The sequence below is a fragment of the Myotis daubentonii genome, chromosome 9 (assembly GCF_963259705.1).
Source record: "Myotis daubentonii chromosome 9, mMyoDau2.1, whole genome shotgun sequence".
Classification (NCBI taxonomy): Eukaryota; Metazoa; Chordata; class Mammalia; order Chiroptera; family Vespertilionidae; genus Myotis; species Myotis daubentonii.
Genome location: NC_081848.1, coordinates 65,894,522 through 65,915,220, shown reverse-complemented (window position 1 = coordinate 65,915,220; position 20,699 = coordinate 65,894,522). Strand labels below are relative to the sequence as shown.

The 20,699-nt window shown below is 39.1% G+C and overlaps 1 protein-coding gene across 3 annotated transcripts in view; it reads right to left on the bottom strand.

Moving 5' to 3' along the window:
• Positions 1–1,331: 1,331 nt before the first annotated feature.
• Positions 1,332–20,699, bottom strand: part of PATL1 (PAT1 homolog 1, processing body mRNA decay factor) — a 38,160-nt gene continuing 18,792 nt past the window's right edge. The window contains exons 9-20 of one of the 3 annotated variants that reach the window (XM_059709233.1): positions 19,635–19,724; positions 17,240–17,420; positions 16,398–16,521; positions 15,599–15,696; positions 14,740–14,799; positions 13,603–13,751; positions 11,136–11,160; positions 9,802–9,984; positions 5,807–5,962; positions 3,524–3,615; positions 3,286–3,435; positions 1,332–2,956 (exon numbers count right to left, since the gene is read on the bottom strand). In XM_059709233.1, the coding sequence (XP_059565216.1) occupies positions 2,935–2,956; positions 3,286–3,435; positions 3,524–3,615; positions 5,807–5,962; positions 9,802–9,984; positions 11,136–11,160; positions 13,603–13,751; positions 14,740–14,799; positions 15,599–15,696; positions 16,398–16,521; positions 17,240–17,420; positions 19,635–19,724 (1,330 nt within the window). In that variant the 3' untranslated portion in view covers positions 1,332–2,934. The remainder of the gene's footprint in view (positions 2,957–3,285; positions 3,436–3,523; positions 3,616–5,806; positions 5,963–9,801; positions 9,985–11,135; positions 11,161–13,602; positions 13,752–14,739; positions 14,800–15,598; positions 15,697–16,397; positions 16,522–17,239; positions 17,421–19,634; positions 19,725–20,699) is intronic. The other 2 variants (XM_059709235.1, XM_059709236.1) reach the window with 2 other exon arrangements.

The window sequence follows — 20,699 nt, the reverse complement described above, 5'->3', positions numbered from 1 at the left end:
GACACTCCTAGGCCAGTTCCTCTCTAACCAAACCTCACTATCTAATAAGACTTTTTCTTTCACTTAGGGTTGAGAACAGATCCACTACAAGATAGTTTTACTCCTTCACAGCAATAAGAACATCCTGCAGGAGTCCCATGCTCTGCTGCTCAGCTGTCACCTTGGGCAAACAGTTTATCTCAAGGAGCCCGTCTACTCATGAGGGGGAAAATAAGCTTCAAGTAGGTAGGCAGCCAATGTCTCCCTCCCTCTTTATAATTTTTAATTTTTTTTCTCTTTCTCTACTTGTTTGCTGAATCTTTTTTTTCAAACAAAGTATCTCGCATTTATTATTGAACCAATCAACTAGTGCAGGAGAAACAGAAACAAAGAGAAAAATGATTGTCTCAGTAGAATATACCCAACTGTCCAGAGAGGTGATGTTCCCAGCTAGATATGGTAGAGGCTAGTGACTGTGACACAGCACAAGTATGTGTGCCATCTTACATGCAATTCCTTACAGATTCACCTTGGTCTTACTCTAGTGCAGTGGTTCTCAACCTTCTGGCCTTTTAAATACAGTTCCTCATGTTGTGACCCAACCATAAAATTATTTTCGTTGCTACTTCATAATTGTAATGTTGCTACTGTTATGAATCATAATGTAAATATCTGATATGCAGGATGGTCTTAGGCGACCCCTGTGAAAGGGTTGTTCGACCGCCAAAAGGGTCGCGACCCACAGGTTGAGAACTGCTGCTCTAGTGTCTCCTCTTGGAGTTGTACCAGATTTTATTAACAGTTTTCAGCCAAATACATTGGGGAACGGGATGATCCTGCTTTTGTTTGTTGGTTAAGAATTGCCTGACTCTCAAAGTCTTGTGAGAAGATATGGCGAGGAAAAGACTTAACTGCACACACCACAATGGCAGAGAAAGGGTTAGAACCTTTTTATCTGAAATAACAAATTTACTCTAACAAATTGGAAAATTTCCCCCATCTCCTTTGAGAAGATGAATTGTGAGGGCAGCTTAAGGCCAAACTGGGTTAAATGAATCTCTTAAAAATCACATGTGCCTAGAGATAGATGGCATGAAAAAGATTACCTACAGTATATCTACAATTCATAATTCCATTTTGTAGTTAAAATGGAGAGAGGAGGACGGAAAGCACTCTAGGTTTTTAAAGGAAAGTTACCATGTAAACATTACAATAACATTAAAAAAGTAAAAACATTAGGTAATATCCTTACCAATTTCCAACACCGAGGCTTGCCAGTCTACCTAAGTATGCTAGAAACAAATTAAAAATCATGCTAAGAAGTAACAAGAAAGGAGAAATGCTGGCACACATTTTTTCAAGTATACAATTTGTATTTATTTACAATTCCCTATAAAAATGTAAATTTAGAAACTTTAATCTTTATTAGAACCAAACAAAAAAGCACAGAGAAGAAATACTAATCAAGTATTCACTTGATCGGTTGTGAAGTGAAAAGGCAGGAAAGGTGCCCAGTGGAAATAAGTCAGTTGATAATGGCAGAGGGAAGCCAGTAATGTCACTGGGAACAGCTGGTGGAGCCTGGGGCTACAGAATGAGAAGAAATGGAGATGGAGACAAGGACAACTGGTTATAATGGAGGATTTTACTGTTGTACAATACATGTTATGTGCAAAATGTTTATTCTCTTTAAACATCACAACTTGTCTTTCCCCACTACATTCGAAAGGTGAGAACAACAAAAAGTACATTTAAAATGGATTCAGATTTTTCTTGAGGGCTATAATCACCATGGAACAAAACCTCTTATCCTGGTTGACTGCTGAATGGGAGAGGGACAAGTGAAAAGGTAACGGAAGGCTGTCCTTGCTAGGATTCATGTCTAGGTCCTGGGATGGGACCTGAGTGAGATGAAGCAGCAAGGACAGCAGTTCTGCCCATGGCATGGAGAATGAAGAACAAAGCAAGCCCAACTTAGCTTCCATGGTTACATTTGGAGGTTTCTATCCAGGACACCAAATAAAAATGGGGAAGAGAGAGGTAAAAGCATGGCTTACTGAAGTAGTCTCAGGAAGACAAAAGCTACACTGTGGAAGCAGGCTCTAAGTTAGAATCACCTTGGGCAATCTTCCACACACTTGGGAGGACAGGCTCAAGTACACTGTCGCTGTAGCAGGATAAAGGCTTAAACCGTATGCTGTTTCCATTCAGGTGAACAGAAACAAAGGAAACTCAAGTGGGGAAGAAAAAAAGGACTTCTCAGTCTAGAGCTGGGTGTTAGCCAATTGAGTTCTGATTTTATTCATATGCTGGGATATTCTGTATTTATATTAAAACAAGGGGAACTCACCAAATTAATTATAAGGTCTAGAAACAGATTAAGAATATATCAGCTAGTTTGTGTTTAGAGGAGGGATGTCAACTGAATATTTCTCCCTCTAAAACTCATTCTTTAAGGATCCTCTGGAGACCACAGAAACACATGTGGAGGGGTGTGTGTACACACACATGTATATTAATTTCTACTTAATTGGTTCTCCTATAGTCATATTAATATGGGGCAATGAAAAAGACTTCAATAAGATGCGGGGAGGGATCCTTTGGCAGGCTATAATCTACTCTGAAATGGAATAGTGGTGGGATAAAGGGAGAGATTATATTTGTGTCTCTAGAGCAAAGAAAATGCAAAATTGAGAAGAATTGAGTAAAAGTAGGACATGCAGAATTGTAACAGAGAAGGTAAGAAGAAACCAGCAGAAGTATCACTCAGCCGAACGTCACAGAGCAGTGGGGAAACACCTGGCATTTAGAGACAATCCTTGTGAACAGGACTTGGCCACATAAGATGCTCTGAGGAATGAGCTACCTCCCCTCCCTCATTACAAACACTCCATTGGTGATGGCAGCAGTGCAGGTGACAGCCAAAAAGAGGTACAGGACACATGTGCAGATCTTTTATCGTATCCCCTGAACTAGCCTACAGGTATAAAGAAAGAAAGGAAACTTGTTTGTATAAATGAGTTAAAACAGAAGGCAATGTTTTTCATAAAATTACATCCTTGTAAAAATTATCTTAACGAAACACCAAAGATGTCTCGTCTCTACTCTTAGCATTCAGTCAACTATGAGGGTGCTACTGCACCCAGTACAGTGTTTGATATCTAGCAGGTACTCATATATTTGATAGAAGTCTTTAATCTCTTCCACCAAATTCATATTTATGCCCACCCCGCCCCCAAACCTCCTCCTCATAACTTCTAAAGTGCCAACGTTAGTGAGATAGGAATTATCCTGTTGCTAACTTACTGCAGTTTTGTCTCCAGCAAATTCAGTTTCTGTCGGTCAACATAGCGAGAAAAGAGGGATACTAGGTTTGTGGGGATAGAGATTGGCTTGGCTAGGGCTGCTTGGGGAATCCTCAGAAGTTCTCGGGTTGCCATGAACATCACTTGCATCCTGAAAGGGAAAATCGATAATAACAATGTAAGAAAAAGAATGAAAAGATTACCTAAAAGAATTTAAAAGAAATACAGCGCAGACTAACCACTGGTTGTTTTCTGTTGATTCTGTAGCAGGGTCTGAACTCTGTAGGTCTTCCCCACGGCTCAGGACAACAAGGAGCAGTGACAGGCCAAACTACAACAGGAGAAAGGGAATCAAGTTCAATACTGCATCTCCTCCTCTCCGCCACCACGCAGGGGAAATGGCACTAAATCAAATGACTACCACTGTGCTCTTCAGTGAGACTGGGCAAAGATCAGACAACCATGAGGGGAGACGCTGTGCCTTTCTCCTTGCACAGCAGCAAAACACATAATCAATGGAAACAAAAGTCCCAGTGTCCTACAGTTCTCACTGCCTCTCAACCCCACCCTGTGATAAAAAGATAACTTTTCCTTGCCAGGATAAATGAATTAAAAAGAGAAGTTAAATGAAGACAAACTTTGATACCGAAAATTAAAGTTCATGGACAAAATAAAAAAACATTAAAAAGAGCAAGATATTTTGAATTAAGAAAAACAGGTAGTAAAACCTGTGGGAAATGTACAAAGAAGCATAACTGAAATGATCAGGATACAAAGAAAAGATTTTCTTTTCTTTTCTTTTTTTAAAATATATTTTATTGATTTATTACAGAGAGGAAGGGAGAGGGATAGAGAGTTAGAAACATCGATGAGAGAGACACATTGACCAGCTGCCTCCTGCACACTCCCTATTGGGGATGTGCCCACAACCAAGGTACATGCCCTTGACCGGAATCGAACCTGGGACCTTTCAGTCTGCAGGCCAACGCTCTATCCACTGAGCCAAATGGTCAGGGCAAGAAAAGATTTTCTTAAAAAAGGACACATCTATCTGGAAATATAAAGGTATAGATAGGATGCTAATGAGAGTCTAAAAAAATTAAAAGAAGTTTATATTCACCATATCTAGGATTATCACGATTTCCACAACATGCTTTAGAAATTAAAATATATAAAGATTTGTTTTACTTATGGGGTAGTGGTAAAAGCAGGAAACATGCAGTCTAAAGGGGCATAGAATGAAAATGCAATAGGGACCAGAAGTATTGGGTTAATGTCTGAGTCACAGTTATGATGGATCATAAAGAGAAGATGGGGATATTTTGAGATTTCATCCCACCTTTCTGAGTTCCCCTCATAGAGGATAACACTGCCTTTCCCCCAAAGTTCCCTTTATATATGAAAAACAACACTGGGCTATACAATCTCATCTGATCTCACAATTTTCTACTGCCTTTATCAAAATTAGTACCAGGAAACCAAATTACATGGAGGGCACATAACTGATCATGCCAGAACCCCATCTGAAGTCCCTGAGGCACTGCATCTGCTCCCTCTCCAGAGTCATGCTTTGACAGTTTTGGGGGGCAAGGAAAGAGCCTACTTTTTCACTTTAACAGATGGCCCTTAATGAGTGCCTATGAATGAGGCATTACAATGAACTGTTCACAGCTGTTCTCACATCTCAGTAATAGGAAAATCCTGAAGTGGACATCAACACTGAAGTAGACATCATCACAGACCAGGAACCTATGGCTCAGCAAAATGAAATAATCTATTCAGTGTCGCAAATCTAGACAGTGGCAGGCAAGGAATGAAAACTTGCTCTGTTTAAAAGCTCATGCTCCTTCTTCTGTTTATGCTTCCCCTATGAGTCTCTGGATACTTAATTTGATGTAAATGAAATATGAAATGGGATGTTCTTCTATGTAAAGTCATGTAACAAAGGCTGCTACTTGCCCACTGTAATATACTTTTCTCCTCCTATTTGAGAACTCTAATTTTGTGACGACAATGGTGTGAACTAAAAGATGTTTCCACCCTTTCTGCAGTTAGGTGTGGCATGTGACAAAGACTGGCCATTGAGATTATAAGTAATTGTTGGTGAAAACTCCTGGAAAAGGTCCATAAGGAAGACAGACAGCTAATCCACATGTTTCAGCCATCTGTGCCCACCTCTCTTCCTGATGCAAAGTGGAGCCTTGAATTCTACAATCATCATGGACTCAGAGGAGTCATGAGTATGGCAGCCACTACTAAGATAGCAGAGAAGGCAAACCGAATGAGCTTGCATCTCTGACCACGCATGGAGCCACTACACCAGATTTACTGACATGATATACATAAAATCCTATTTTGTTGAAACCACTGTTAATTCTGGCTTCTGTTACTAGAAACTTAATGTAACTCCAGATGAAGGAAACATTTTTAACAAGTTGCCATACCCACAGCAGCCATTAGTGTTATCTGTAACTCAAATTTAAAAGACTTGTAAAGTTCAGGGACGAAAAAGGCAAGACCACCTTGTTCTGGAGAACAGCAGTGAGGTGAGGATTAGAAGGTGCTGGTGCAGCTGCACTCTGAGGTAGGTTCATTAGCTGTTGCAGAAGGCTGGTGACAGTCACTGACGGAAGATGATAGAGGAGGAGGGAAAAGGGACTCAATAAGCACGGCAGCACCTACAGAGAAAAAAAATAAAACATTAGATCCTGGCAACTGTTATTTAAGTCACCTTCAGTGGGTGAGCCTGGATAGATGGGTGCTTGCTCAGCTGCATACTCAACTGCCTGAGGCGAGATTTAACAAATATGGGCTGACAAGTCTAGCAGATACTACTAGAATCCTGACAAAGTATTCTAAGGTATCTACTGAGAACTTTTTCAATTCAATTTGCATATGAAATATCATGACTTGTGTGAACCCAGGGAATAAAATCACTTCTCAAACACAAAAGATTTATGATAAAACATCAATATTTTAATTTATCTCACAAATATTTAAATTCCTACAATGTACCAAGAACATAGGCTAAGAACAAAAGTTAAAAGGACAGTCAGACCCTCAGGGATCAAAAACACAGAGATGAATATTTAGGCGATTTCAATATATTGTGTCTAAGAGGGAGTACTACAGAATTACTGAGAAGTATTTTCAGACTTAATTCTATTTTGGTTTACCTTTATAAAAGCTCAAAGAGGAAACAGAGAAATTATTTAGTAATTTTATAGATTATTAGAAAAGCTAACTGACTAAGCTCAGTGTTCAGAGTTATAGAGCTAGTAGCCTGAAACAGAACCCAAGGATGTTGAATTCTACCTTGCTAGCCATTCATTCCTTCTGGTCATTAGCCTGAACTGAAAAGTTAAAATACAGAGCTACCAACATAACTAGGTTACAACACATGAAAGGAAATCAAAAGTGCTTCCAGCACTCAATGCCCCTGGTATAAAAAAATGATGGCTGGTTTTACTTTATATAATAGCCAAGGATGGAGAGTAGGCTACTTTTTTGTGATCCACTACTCTAAATAAACAAAGCTTTAAAAATCAAAGCATTTAAAAATATACACAAAAGTATAAAGAGCAGTATAATGAAGTCCTTGTACCTACCCATCATGCAACTTCAATAATTAAACCAACATTTTGCCGAATTTTATTCAATCTGTTCCTCCTTTATAATTTCATCTATAAATACTTCAGTTTGTATCTCTAACAAAACCTCTCATGATATTATTGCACCTAGCAAAATTTAATTCCTCAATATCATCTAATATCTACTCCAAATTAAAATTTCTCCAATTATTTCAAAAATGTCTTTTAGCAGCTGAATTATTCTAATCATAGTTCAAATAAGATCCACTCATTGACAGCACTTGGTTGGTTGGTAAGGCTTTGAAAATCTGTTAACAACAGGTCCTCTGTCACTGTCCATCTCCTCTTCCCATATCATTTATTTGTTGAAGAAACTGGGTCATTTGTTCCATATTTTGGATCTGGTTATTTGCACCTGGGTGGTATCATTTAACAGAATCTTCTATATTCCCCATATAAACTGACGGAATTAAAGGTTTGATTAGATTCAGGTTCAAAGGGGGGGGGGGAGGTTTGATGGAGGACTGGTAGAACTATGTGCTTTCTACTGCATCATGGTAAGATGCACACGGCATCTGGTAGTTCCCTGTTAGTGTTGTGAACAGTGACCCGTGGGTTCAGGTGTTAGCTCACTCCAGCCCATGTAAAGTCCTCCATCCACCATTTACCTAATGCTTTTAGTATCATTAATGACTGCAGTCCAGATTGAATGCATTTCCATTTGGGGGTTGTAAAATGATTTCCTAATGTTATCATATTTTTGCATTTAGTAGCTGGAATCCTATATAATAAAACCCTAATGTGCAAATCGACCAAACGGTTGAACGACCGGTTGCTATGATGCAAACTGACCACCAGGGGGCAGATGCCCAACGCAGGAGCTGCCCTCATGCAGCTCCTGCATTCTGTGTTGTCTGCCCCCTGAGAGGGAGGTGACTGGCGGCAGTGATTGGGGGGTGAGGCTGGCCAGTGGGTGGCACCAAGCCTCTGGCCAATGCTCCTGATTGCCCCGCCTGCCGGTTGCCCCACAGATGGCCCTGATCACTGGCCAGGCATAGGGATCCTACCCTATGTATTGGGAACAGTCTCTTAAATTTAAAAATTAAAACCTGGCAAGGCTACTCTAACACTGAAAAAACAGGATGATGCAGTGATGAAATGCATGGACTCTGGCTTGCACATTTTGTGGTCAGCCCTGATTCTGACACTTACAACTGTGTGACAAAGTCAATTACTTCTCTCTGCTTCAGTTTTTCCACCCACAAGATAGGGAAAATGGTACTACTAACTCAGAAAGATCATGTTATATACTACTTTTTATAATCAGTCGCTGCCCATATAATAGCAAGATGCCTTTGACCTGTATGAAAAGTATGGTCACTGGTGCATGCAGCGTCCAGGATTGCGAGAGAGATGTCCAACTGCCGGTTTAGGCCCAACATCCCAAGGGGTTCTAGATTGTGAGAGGATACAGGTGAGGTTGAGGGACATCCCCCTTCCCGTGCACAAATTTCATGCACCGGGCCTCTAGTTCTTCTATAAAGAACTTTCTATTATAATATGGTGACTCTCTGGTTATAATGGAAAGGCAGAATGAAAGCTTCTTTTCCTTTACTTATCAGTTTTCAGAATATTAAGTTGATGGCCTAGCAATCTCTGAGGATGATTGACATATTTCTTGGTATCATTATAAACTTATTAAATATGTCTACCTCAACCCACTTCTGTAATTTTTCTTTAAGATAAAAATAATCCCACTTTTACCAATGGGAGCCCCTTCAAGTTGGTTTCTGCTTTCCCAACTTGTTTCTATTTATGAGTTCCTCTGAGATTATGATGAATGAATGCCTGCCTCCTTGCCTATAATTTATATGCTGTAAAGTTGCGGTTACTTTTATTTTTGTCTTCTATTTTCTAGGATAAACCTCAAATCCTTAACTTCCAACCCATTTTTCATTCTTGAATTCTTTAAAAAATGTACTTGTCTTGTCTCAATTCACTTTTTCCAATGATGAGACATAAACTTCACATTCATTTCTTCTGCAGATGCTAAAATTTCAAGAAGGTATTTTTTCAACTCATTTCAAAAGGAGTAATTTTCAACTCTTTCATGTTACACCATTGATAAAGTATCTTGAAATCATGATTCCTGGGACTATTACCAGATGGTTGTTACTTAACTTGTAGTCTATTCTAACAGGTTCACTATCATTAATTCTATTTTTCTGAAGCTCACAGTTAATAATATTAGCCCTTTGTGCTACCCTATTAATTTCTTGTTTTGAACTTCTAAGACTGTTCTAAATTCTGCTAATCTTTCAAGTGTTATAACAGGAATAAGCAGAAAATAATTCTCACCAAGAATTAACTTGTAAACTTGATAATCATGTTTCAATATCCAACCTAGTTTAGATTGTGATAAAAGTTACTTAAAAGTACTGGCCTGATTCTTGTGGGCAGGATGCCATTCAACTCAGTCTACAGGTAAATGTCGAGCTGGTGACAACATCCCAATGAGTGCTACTTTATATCTAGCAAAGTAACCAAGACCATAAGTTTGCAAACTTTAGTAGCATCATATTCAGCTGGGACCTTGTTATAGATACAGAGTCCCTGATCTTTCCTCTGTAAATTCTGATTCAGCATATTTGGGATAGGGCTAAATTATTTGCTTCCCAAGTAATTCAGATACAGATCACAGCTTTATAACTATGTTAAATAAGAAGGAATTGCTGTTTTCTTTATGTTTAGAAACATGGAATTAAAAAATAGGTCTGGAGTAAAGTTTTGTTTTAAATAATCAAGTCACACTGCCAAAGGTTAGAGAAGCAACACAAAAAGAATGGGGAGGAAAATAAATTTGGATTCTAGAAATCATACTATGAAGACCCAAAGAAAGACATCCCTCCTTTCCACATGAGGATCACCTCATCTTGTGCATCCTTCTTGATAAGGAATGGGAGGTTCCTGGCTGTTGTCATGAGAATGTCAGCTGCTTGCTCTGTGGAGAGGAAAGGGAGAATGCGGGCAACCATTCTCTTCCCTTTTCGGATACACATGATCTGTACAAAGAGGTCATCACTTGGCCTGCAGGGGAAGAAAAATGCTAACTTAGGTCAGCAAGAACAATATAAAAACCTTTGTTCCTCTTACATGCTACTAAATGAATATACTGCATTCATTTTCACTATACAATTATCTGTACTACAAAATAGTGAGAATTACTTCTCCAACTCTCAATCAAATAATAAAAAGTAATTGTTCAAGTTTCCCAAATGTAGACTATTATTTCAAAAACTGTATGCTAAAAAAATTTGGTCAAACTATATGCATTAATTTCCTGTATTAACTTTTAACTAACTATAAAATAACATAGTTAATCAGCAAAATCTGAAAATTATATAAGCAAAAAGGAAATTAAAATTCCATAATCTGAAAGATAGTGTTAACATTTTGAAGAACTTTTTCGCTGGGTATAACACTTTTATCTTTCACAAAAAAATGGGTCCAGCCCTGGCCGGTTTGGCTCAGTGGATAGAGCATTGGCCTGCAGACTCAAGGGTCCCAGGTTCGATTCTGTTCAAGGGCACATGCCCGGGTTGTGGGTTCTATCCCCAGTAGGGGGCATGCAGGAGGCAGCCGATCAATGATTCCCTCTCATCATTGATGTTTCTCTTTCTCTCTCTCTCTTCCTTCCCCTTCCTCTCTGAAATCAGTAAAAATATATTAAGGAAAAAAAAATGTGTCCAGGCCTAGCTGGTTTGGCTCAGTGGATAGAGAGTTGGTCTGGAGACTGAAGGGTCCCAGTCAAAGGCACGTACCTCGGTTGCAGGTCCTGGTCCAGGCACGTATGGGAGGCAACCAATTGATGTGACTCTCTCACACTGATGCTTCTCTCTCCACTCCCTTCCACTCTCTCTAAAAATCAATGGAAAAATATCCTCAGATGAGGATTAACAAAAAAAATAATTAAAACTAAAATTGGGTTCATAAAATTCATATGGCTTTGTTGCTTCACTTTTCCCAACAACTTTTTGTGAACACTTTTCCACATCAATAAATATACTTCAACTACATACGTTTTAATGGCTGCATAACATTCCAATCCATGGATAAACCTACATTTATCCAACCAGTTCCCTGTCAGCCCAAACTCCAGAAAAGAAGGTGCTTATTCTTATGTTCTGTTTGGTGTATGTTCTGGCTTAGACAGTCCTCTTGCATTCATCAAACAAATATTTGGGATTTATAGAACATTTACCATTAGCAAGATTCTGTTCCAGATACTGGGTGGGAGAGAGATAATAGAGATACAGAAAAAAAAAAAGATATATTAAGGAGCTTAGTCTTCACTGAAAGACTGACACGTTTCCATAGTGTATGAGTACTCTATGAAAATCCCAAGGAAGTTTAAATGTTTATACTTTTCAACTTAGTAGGAAAGAAAATACATAAAGATTACAAGGTTGAGCATGCTAGTAAGCATTAACCAAGTACAATCCATAAGCTCAAAAACAGAAACTAAATAATATTCCCCACTTTCTCTCCAGCACCCAGCAGTCCCTAGTAGATATTAATAAGTATTTGTTGAGAGAACCAAGATGGCGGCATAGGTAAACACCGGAGAATGCTGCCTCCCACAACCACTTCAAAAATATAACTAAAAGACGGAACGGACATCACCCAGAACCACAGGAAAGCTGGAAAGAGAACAGCATACCCAGACTCAGAGGAGGCGCGGTGCGGAAAATACAAAGGTGCGGAGGGGCGGGCGGAGCGGGCTGGTGGCTGAGCGCGCGGTTGTTGTTTTCAATCAGGAGGGAGGCTCAGGCCCTGAGCTCCAGTTCTGGGCGAGTCTCTAGGGACCCAGACTCAAACGGGAGAAGCGGGACTGTCTGGCATCGGTTGGAACACGAGGGCAGCTTTCTCTCTGAGGTTTGCAGCAGTTGCTGGGACTCTGAGAGGCAGAGCTTCTGGGGACAGGACTGAGAGCAGCCATAACTGCTCCCTCCGCCCGCCCTGTTTGATCCCGTGCGACCCACACCGCCCAAGCCCTGCGCAGAGCCATTTGCCGGATAGCCTCAGGCAAAGGCTAGATTAGCACCTCTCCAGAGGACAGAAGTTTTCCCACTGCAGACACAGCTGACTCTCACAGCCAGTTGGCCTGGAGGTCAAATCCCCCCAGTATTAACTACAACAATCAAGGTTTAACTACAACAAGACTGCACACAAAGGCCACTAGGGGGTGCACCAAGAAAAGATAAAAAAATGCGGAGACAAAGAAACAGGATAAAATTGGCAATGGAAGATATAGAGTTCAGAACCACACTTTTAAGGTCTCTCAAGAACTGTCTAGAAGCCGCCGATAAACTTAATGAGATCTACAAGAAATCTAATGAGACCCTCGATGTTATGATAAAGAACCAACTAGAAATTAAGCATATACTGACTGAAATAGACAATACTATACAGACTCCCAACAGCAGACCAGAGGAGCGCAAGAATCAAGTCAAAGATTTGAAATGCGAAGAAGCAAGAAACACCCAACCGGGAAAGCAAAATGAAAAAAGAATCCGAAAATACGAAGACAGTGTAAGGAGCCTCTGGGACAGCTTCAAGCGTACCAACATCAGAATTATAGGGGTACCAGAAGATGAGAGAGAGCAAGATATTGAAAACCTATTTCAAGAAATAATGACAGAAAACTTCCCCTACCTGGTGAAAGAAATAGACTTACAAGTCCAGGAAGCGCAGAGAACCTCAAACAAAAGGAATCCAAAGAGGACCACACCAAGACACATCATCATTAAAATGCCAAGAGCAAAAGGCAAAGAGAGAATCTTAAAAGCAGCAAGAGAAAGAAACTCAGTTACCTACAAGGGAATACCCATACGACTGTCAGCGGATTTCTCAACACAAACTTTGCAGGCCAGAAGGGAGTGGCAAGAAATATTCAAAGTGATGAATACCAAGAACCTACAACCAAGATTACTTTATCCAGCAAAGCTATCATTCAGAATTGAAGGTCAGATAAAGAGCTTCATAGATAAGGAAAAGCTAAAGGAGTTCATCACCACCAAACCAGTATTATATGAAATGCTGAAAGGCATCCTTTAAGAAGAGGAAGAAGAAGAAAAAGGTAAAGATACAAATTATGAACAACAAATATGCATCTATTGACAAGTGAATCTAAGAATCAAGTGAATAAATAATCTGATGAACAGAATGAACTGTTGATTATAATAGAATCAGGGACATAGAAAGGGAATGGACTGACTATTCTTGGGGGGGAAAGGGGTGTGGGAGATGCAGGAAGAGACTGGACAAAAATCGTGCACCTATGGATGAGGACAGTGGGTGGGGAGTGAGGGCGGAGGGTGGGGTGGGAACTGGAAGGAGGGGAGTTATGGGGGGGAAAAAAGAGGAACAAATGTAATAATCTGAACAATAAAGATTTAATAAATAAAAAAAAAAAAGAAAAGAAAGTTAAAAAAAAAAAGTATTTGTTGAATAAATGAATTCAGGATAAAGAGATTTTTTTTTTTCTTTCCTGGCTGGGAAGGATTACGAAATGCTTCATATGAAGTGGCATCTCAATTAGGCCAAAAGAATAGACTTGGAGCTTACTGAGATGGTAAAGGAGAAAAGGTAGAAATGTATAAAGTTCAGTTTAGCAGAGTAGGGAGTCCAGCTAGCCTCATGTCTTCCTCAAAGTGCCCAATTCTTACCTCTCTTGTCCAGGTAATTTTCCCCTTAAGTTGTCATACATGCTGCAAATTTTGTGCTTTCTTTCATCCATCAGGGCAGGTCGCTCTTCTTCTAGACTTAGGAGGTAACGCCTTTCATAATCTTCCACATCCAGGAGCAAACTGTAGGTCTTAAGTCAGGGTCAGAGTATTAGATAAATCACCTCACAGTTTAGGACTACCAATTAAAGATCTAGGAATGAAAGCTCACTGTAATAAAATTGAGAGAACAAAAGTGCTCTTTTAAATCCAGAAAAACACAGTGAAATAACTTCTAAAATTTCTTCAAACACCATTCTTCATGTTTCCTTGACCTCTAATCCAATCCAGAAGGTAATGATAGTGAAATGATTACACATTTTAAAATTTCCAACAGCAACAACAGCTCTGTAACATAAACAACCTGTATCACTGCTTCAAGTTAAGCCTTACATTGATTAAAAAAAAAAAAAAGGTATAATCATTTTTATACTGGGTGCTGGGCACTGTTCTAAGCACTTGGCATGTAAGTACCCATTCACCGAATACTCACTACAGCCCAATCAGAAAGAGACTATCAGCATCTCCATTTTTATAGATGAAGAAACTGAGGACAGCACAGAAAAGTTAAATAACTGGCCTCAAGTCACAGACTTAATTAAAAGTGAAAAAGGCATGATTTGCAGCCTGGTTCCAGAGTCTGTGCTCTTAACCACTATGCTCTATGGCCTTGCAACATAGTATTTACACTTCACAAAACAACTGCCGGTGTGTTACCTTGTTTTTCTTAGCACCCAACACCCAGGGAGTGCCAATATATGTAAACTGATTCAATTGATTCAACTATTTCATATATGGAACAATGTCATTTTTATTCCAATTGTCCTAGAAAGGTGACCTGCCCTAGCACTCAGCTGTGACCTGAACAAGTTTGGACAAAACCCCAGTATTTGTGATCAAGAGAGCCTTCCTTGAGGCCACAGTTGAGAACACCTTTCTGGTGTGCTTGGCACATAATAGGCACTCAACAAGAATATATCCATTAATTAAAATTACAGAGCGCTGATTGCTTTTCTACTTATAGTACATACATTTGACAGTTCCTTATTTGAAACCATAGCAACAAATTCTAAAACTTACTTTCTCAATTGTGACAAGGGTTTTTCGTCTCTTGTCCCGAACCTGTTTTTCTTTTGTTTCCTAAAAAAAGACAAGACTATTTAATGTGGACTGTTTACCGCTATTAAAAATAAGTTTTTTAGTCTGCATATGTAAGTTCCATTTGTGAAAATACTTTGAGAAGACAATCTTGACTCCTTGAAAGTTAATATTCTAAAAACAATGATGTGGACAAAGTTTATAAAGTTGATTGAATCAATCCACACACAAACCATTAAACTGAACTCATAGATAGGCAAAAGGTAATTGTAGAATGCAGTAGAAGATGAAGATATTATAGAAAAAATCTTAAAACACATAGAAAATGATAATTTAAATACTGGAGAAAAATAGCTGATGCCATTTGCAGCCAGCTACCCAGTGAAAAGATTCCTGCCACCCCAGGTCCTGCCTGGCTGCCTTAGAGATGAAGGTGTTAGAATCTCAGCACATTTGAAGAAAACCAGAATGCCATGATAGGTCAGATCAGAAGCTGCAGGTTAGACTATAAAGAACTCCATTATGCTTGACTCCATTCCACAATGACCCCAGGAGAAGTAGTGATAACCCAGAGTTTCTTTTTTTTTTCTTTAAATATATTTTATTGATTTTTTACAGAGAGGAAGGGAGAGAGATAGAGAGTTAGAAACATCGATGAGAGAGAAACATCGATCAGCTGCCTCCTGCACATCCCCCACTGGGGAAGTGCCCGGAGCCCAGGTACATGCCCCTGACCGGAATCGAACCTGGGACCTTTCAGTCCGCAAGCCGACGCTCTATCCACTGAGCCAAACCGGTTTCGGCAAGAGTTTCTTAAACACACAGTTCCGCTGACACTTACATCATCCTCACTCCGAGATGGCACAACCGCATCAATCATCTTCCGGGGATTATTCACACTAGAGACGGTAAGCTTTCCCAAAGAGCCCTCGAACTGCACTGCAAGACAAAACATTTCCAACAAAAACTCAGCTGTGCAGACAGGCAGCTTTCTGAGATCTTTATATTCTCTGTTCTTTACTCATAGTCTAATAATTTACTATAAAAATCCAAGTATTATCTAAAGCAAGCTCTTATCAAAATTTTCCCTTTTACTTTTTTTGTTGCAATAATAATCAAATTGAGATCTGAAATGTTCCTCCCTTATCTATTTTAGCACAATTAGGAATTTAAAAAGGCATTAAAAAGTTATGGAATCTCAAGTAGAAAAGGACCTAAAAGGTCCGTACCAAACCATTTATTCCACACTTGAACAAAGGTTGATCTCAGTATTTTTTTTTTAAAATATATTTTTATTGATTTTTCACAGAGAGGAAGGGAGAGAGATAGAGAGTTAGAAACATCGATGAGAGAGAAACATCGATCAGCTGCCTCCTGCACATCTCCCACTGGGGATGTGCCCACAACCCAGGTACATGCCCTTGACCGGAATCGAACCTGGGACCCTTCAGTCCGCAGGCCGACGCTCTATCCACTGAGCCAAACCGGTCCCGGCTGATCTCGGTATTTACTAAGGACAACAGTACCTTAATTAATCAGTTTTAAACATCTCTATCCAGTCACCTATGCAGTTACTTTTATTTTATCATATCAGTAGCCTGCCAAATTTCTCTTATTACATTAAGGGGATAAGAGCTTACCTGGCTTATAGGCGTGCTCCAGTTTGGCCACCTGAGGGGTAATGAGCTTGGTGCGCTCCTTTTTAGGACCATCACCTTGTAATTCTTCAGCAGCTGACAGTTTCTCCAGTTTTTCAAAGTAATTCTGCCCCGTGACAAGAATTTCAGTTGCAACACAAGCACACAATACGGCAGCTCTTTACCATTAAATAATTATACTGGTGACTGCAATAACTTGCCTTCTGTAAATGTATTGGTCTCTAATTTTTGTTAAACTGCTATAAATTTCCTTTATAAAAAAAAATCCCAGCCTTAAAAAAGGTAATCATTAATGGAAATATCTTTAAAGTTAGACTGCCAATATTCTTATTTTTTTTCTTAAATATTTTTAAATTGACTTTTTAGAGGGAGGGAGAGAGAGAAACATCAATGTAAGAGCAAGACATCAATTGACTGCCTCCTGCCCACCCCCTACCAGAGATTGAGCCTGCAACCTGGGCTGATGGCGAATCGAACCTGCAACCTGCATGGGATGACACCTAACCAATTGAGCCACACCAGCCAAGAAAGACTGCCAATATTCTTAATTGAAAGAACCAGATTACTGATGCCAAAGGGATTTGAAAATATTGGTCTGAGAGCCTCTATGTGTAAAAAATAGAAGGCATATATGAAAACCTTTTAGTGAACAGTGAGAGGCTCTTTAGCTTGAAAAGAGAACAGAATTTAGTCATTCTTATCCCCTTGAAGACTACTTCAAAAGAAAATTCTATCAATGTCCAATTCTACCAATCTTTAAATGAGTGCTTTCACCAGAGGAAGGAACTAAACTATGACCCTCAAAACTAGCACAGAGTATTTACCTGATAATAAAAATCATCCAGGTAGGGATCAGTGCTTTGCAGTTGCATCATCTGGATTTTGGCGACCCAGTCCTTTTCTCGCTGCAACATGAGATTGGCATACGGATCCTTCCGGAGATGATCTTGGTGACTGCTCCGGTGACTTCCTCTATCTCCTGCACCATTGAGATTCCGATGCTGACTGAAAAACAAACATATACCACATTCACTTCTAGTGGCATTTATTATGCCTTATAATAATACAGGAATAAACAAGGCCAATTAAAAAAAGATTCCCCTTTGCTTTTGCTAAGAGAGAAGTGAAGGAGAGCTGAATCTTTACAAAATTTGAGAGGCAAGAGCTATGCAATACACAGTTAAGGAAATAAAACTAAGATCTGACTTCCTTACCAGATGCTAAGTACTTTCATCTACAGACTTTTGTATAAGCCCTACAATAACCCTATGAGGTAGTAGGTTTACTTTTCCACTTAAGACAACAAACTAAGGCCGAAAAAGATCAGGTAATTTGTCCAAAGCCACACAACTAGTCAGAGTAAGAGATCTGAACACAGGCCAATTTGATTATAAGTCTATATACTTATTTTAAACTTGTTGAAAATCATGAAATAATTCAAATGTAGAGAAATACCCAGAAAATACTATAATAAACATTCATTTATCTTCCACCTAGACATAATGAAGAAAATCTATTTTTTGCCAAATTAGCCTCAGATTTTTAAAAAGTAATATTAAGCATTACATTTCAGGCTGAAGGCCCTCTTGTACTTCTCTGGATAAGTCCCAGCCCAGTTTCTAGAGAAACGACTTTGGTATGTACCCTCCCTGAATTGTTTCTTTACTTTTTTTCCCCTTTTTAAATTTATTTTTTATTGTTGAAAGTATTACAGATGTTCCTCATTTCCCTTCCTTCTTTGCCTCCCTCCACACAGCCTCTTCCCCACTCCCCAGACCTTCACTGCACTATTTTCTATGTCCATGGGCTATACATATATGCACATTAGTTCTTTGGTTACTTGTGTGTACATCTTTAAATTTTATACATTAGTATTCAGTGTGCCTTTCAATTTTATATAAATGGTTCTCACTCAACACTGCTTTTCATACTTATCCATGTTGATAATATACCCAGATATATATTAAAAATAGATCTACTAAGATGTGGTGTATTCACATTTTCAACCTTATTATTTATTGCCAAATTCTCTCCTAAGAGGCTGTACACTCCAATCTTGCTGATAATAACAGCCAGTGATACTTCAAGTTTTGTCCATGTGGAGATGTAAAATGGTTATCTAACTTTAATCTGCAGTTTTCTGATTACAAGTGAGCTTTTTGAGATTTCATTTTTATGAGCCATGTAACATGGGAACTGCATGTTAGTGTGGTCTTTTGTTATCATGAGATCTACCCTCTTATCAAATTCTAAAGTGTACAGTCCCATAGAGTTAACGATAGGCACTAGAATTTAATATTTTAATGCAGTATTTTTAAAATTAATATTTTAAGAGCCCATACAGTATTTTTCCTGCAAAAAATATTCTACAATTCCTTTGAATGTGAGAATGGATTACACATAGAAAACATTATAACCGAAGGTTGAAGAAACCTAAGTTTTGTTTAATTTTTTATTTTATGATTATAACATAAGCTCCACTAAGGCAGGGTTTTATATGCCTTGTTCTTTCAGTCCCCACAGTGCCTGACATATAGCTGGGGTCCCATATATCAATATGTATTTGCATTTGTTGGATGAGGATTAAAGAATTATAGCCAAGATTAAAGAGTGACTGTTGGCATTACATCAAACCCAAATATAAAGCTAACTACTATAATTCAAGATTACTTCAGAGCTGAGATGGTAGACAAAAGGTAGGTAAGAATATGGTAAGAACTTGGTAAGAGTATAAAATGTTGGCTTATAAGAAAAAATATCAGATCTAAACTGTATTTCTGATCAACAGAATTATAGTAACTTGGAAATTAGCTGACAAAATATTATCATTTGAAGCTAGTGTATCACAAACATAAAATGACAGCTTATATGTTGACTTTACCAGTAAAATAAATTCAATACTATTTAAATTTACTTAAAAAGTAAACTAAATCAGTAGCTCCTTGCCTAGCCAGCATGGCTCAGTGGTTGAGCGTTGACCTATGAACCAGGAGATCACGGTTCAATTCCCAGTCAGGGAACATGCCTGGGTTGCAGCTTGAGCCTCACTAGGGGGCGTGCAGGAGACAGCTGATGAATGATTCTCTCTCATCCTTGATGTTTCTATCCCTCTCTCCCTCAAGAAAAATATATTTAAAAAAATAAACTAGTAGCACCATGTACACTGTCAAAATGAACAGCTGAATTAAAAAATTGCAAAGGAGGAGGGTGAGCACTTACTTTCTATTCTGTTGCTGTCTCTGATGCAAAAGTCGACGGTGCTGTGGATGAAGATGAGTGGTGTCTGCTCTAAACATTGGGGCCTGAGATCTAAGAAAAAACAGAAAAGGTTTTTTATTTCTGATGTCCTTATGATTTGAAGTTTTCAAGAATGTTGTTAGTACAAGATAACTTCATACAGGTTCATCCAAGGGAATGTTAGAGTCTATTCTAAGGAGACTTTTTAGAAGAAAAAGATAGCCATATGTTCTTATGTCTTCTATAATGGCCAATTCTCAATTCCTGAGCAGGTGATCATAAATTTGAGTGAATTAACAGTCAAGCAGTATAATCCTTTTTCTCTTTGCTTCTGTCAAACAGAAGTCTCTAAATCAGCAGTCGCCAACTGGTGGTCTGCGGACCACTGATGGTCCATGAGGTCCAAAAGGTTGGTGACCGCTGCTTTAGATTTAATGTACTTAGTTACAACCACTTGGGAATGACACTGAAAATACAAGGTGGAGCAAAAGTAGCTTTACAGTTGTTCATATGGAAAGTAAAACAATAATTAATAAATAGTACTACAAGAATAAACTCTGTTTCACTCACTCACAATTGTAAACCTGACTTTGCTCCACCTTGTATTATGTATATATGGCACTTCTTGGTTCTGTTTCTCTAAAGAACCCTTAGTGATATATACAGGGTGGGGCAAAAGTAGGTTTACAGTTGTTCATATGGAAAATATCCTATATAATAAAAGGCTAATATGCAAATGGACCCAACAGCAGAAAAACAGGTCACTATGACGTGCACTGACCACAAGGGGGCAAACACTCAATGCAGGAGCTGCCCCCCGATGGTCAGTGCGCTCCCACAGGAGGAGTGCCACTCAGCCAGAAACCAGGCTCACGGCTGGTGAGCGTAGCGGCGGTGGCGGGAGCCTCTCTTGCCTCCAAGGCAGTGCTAAGGATGTCCGACTGACGGCTTAGGTCCGCTCCCCACAAACAGGCCTAAGCTGTCAGTCGGACATCCCCTGAGGGCTCCTGGACTACGAGAGGGCACAGGTCGAGCTGAGGGAAACCC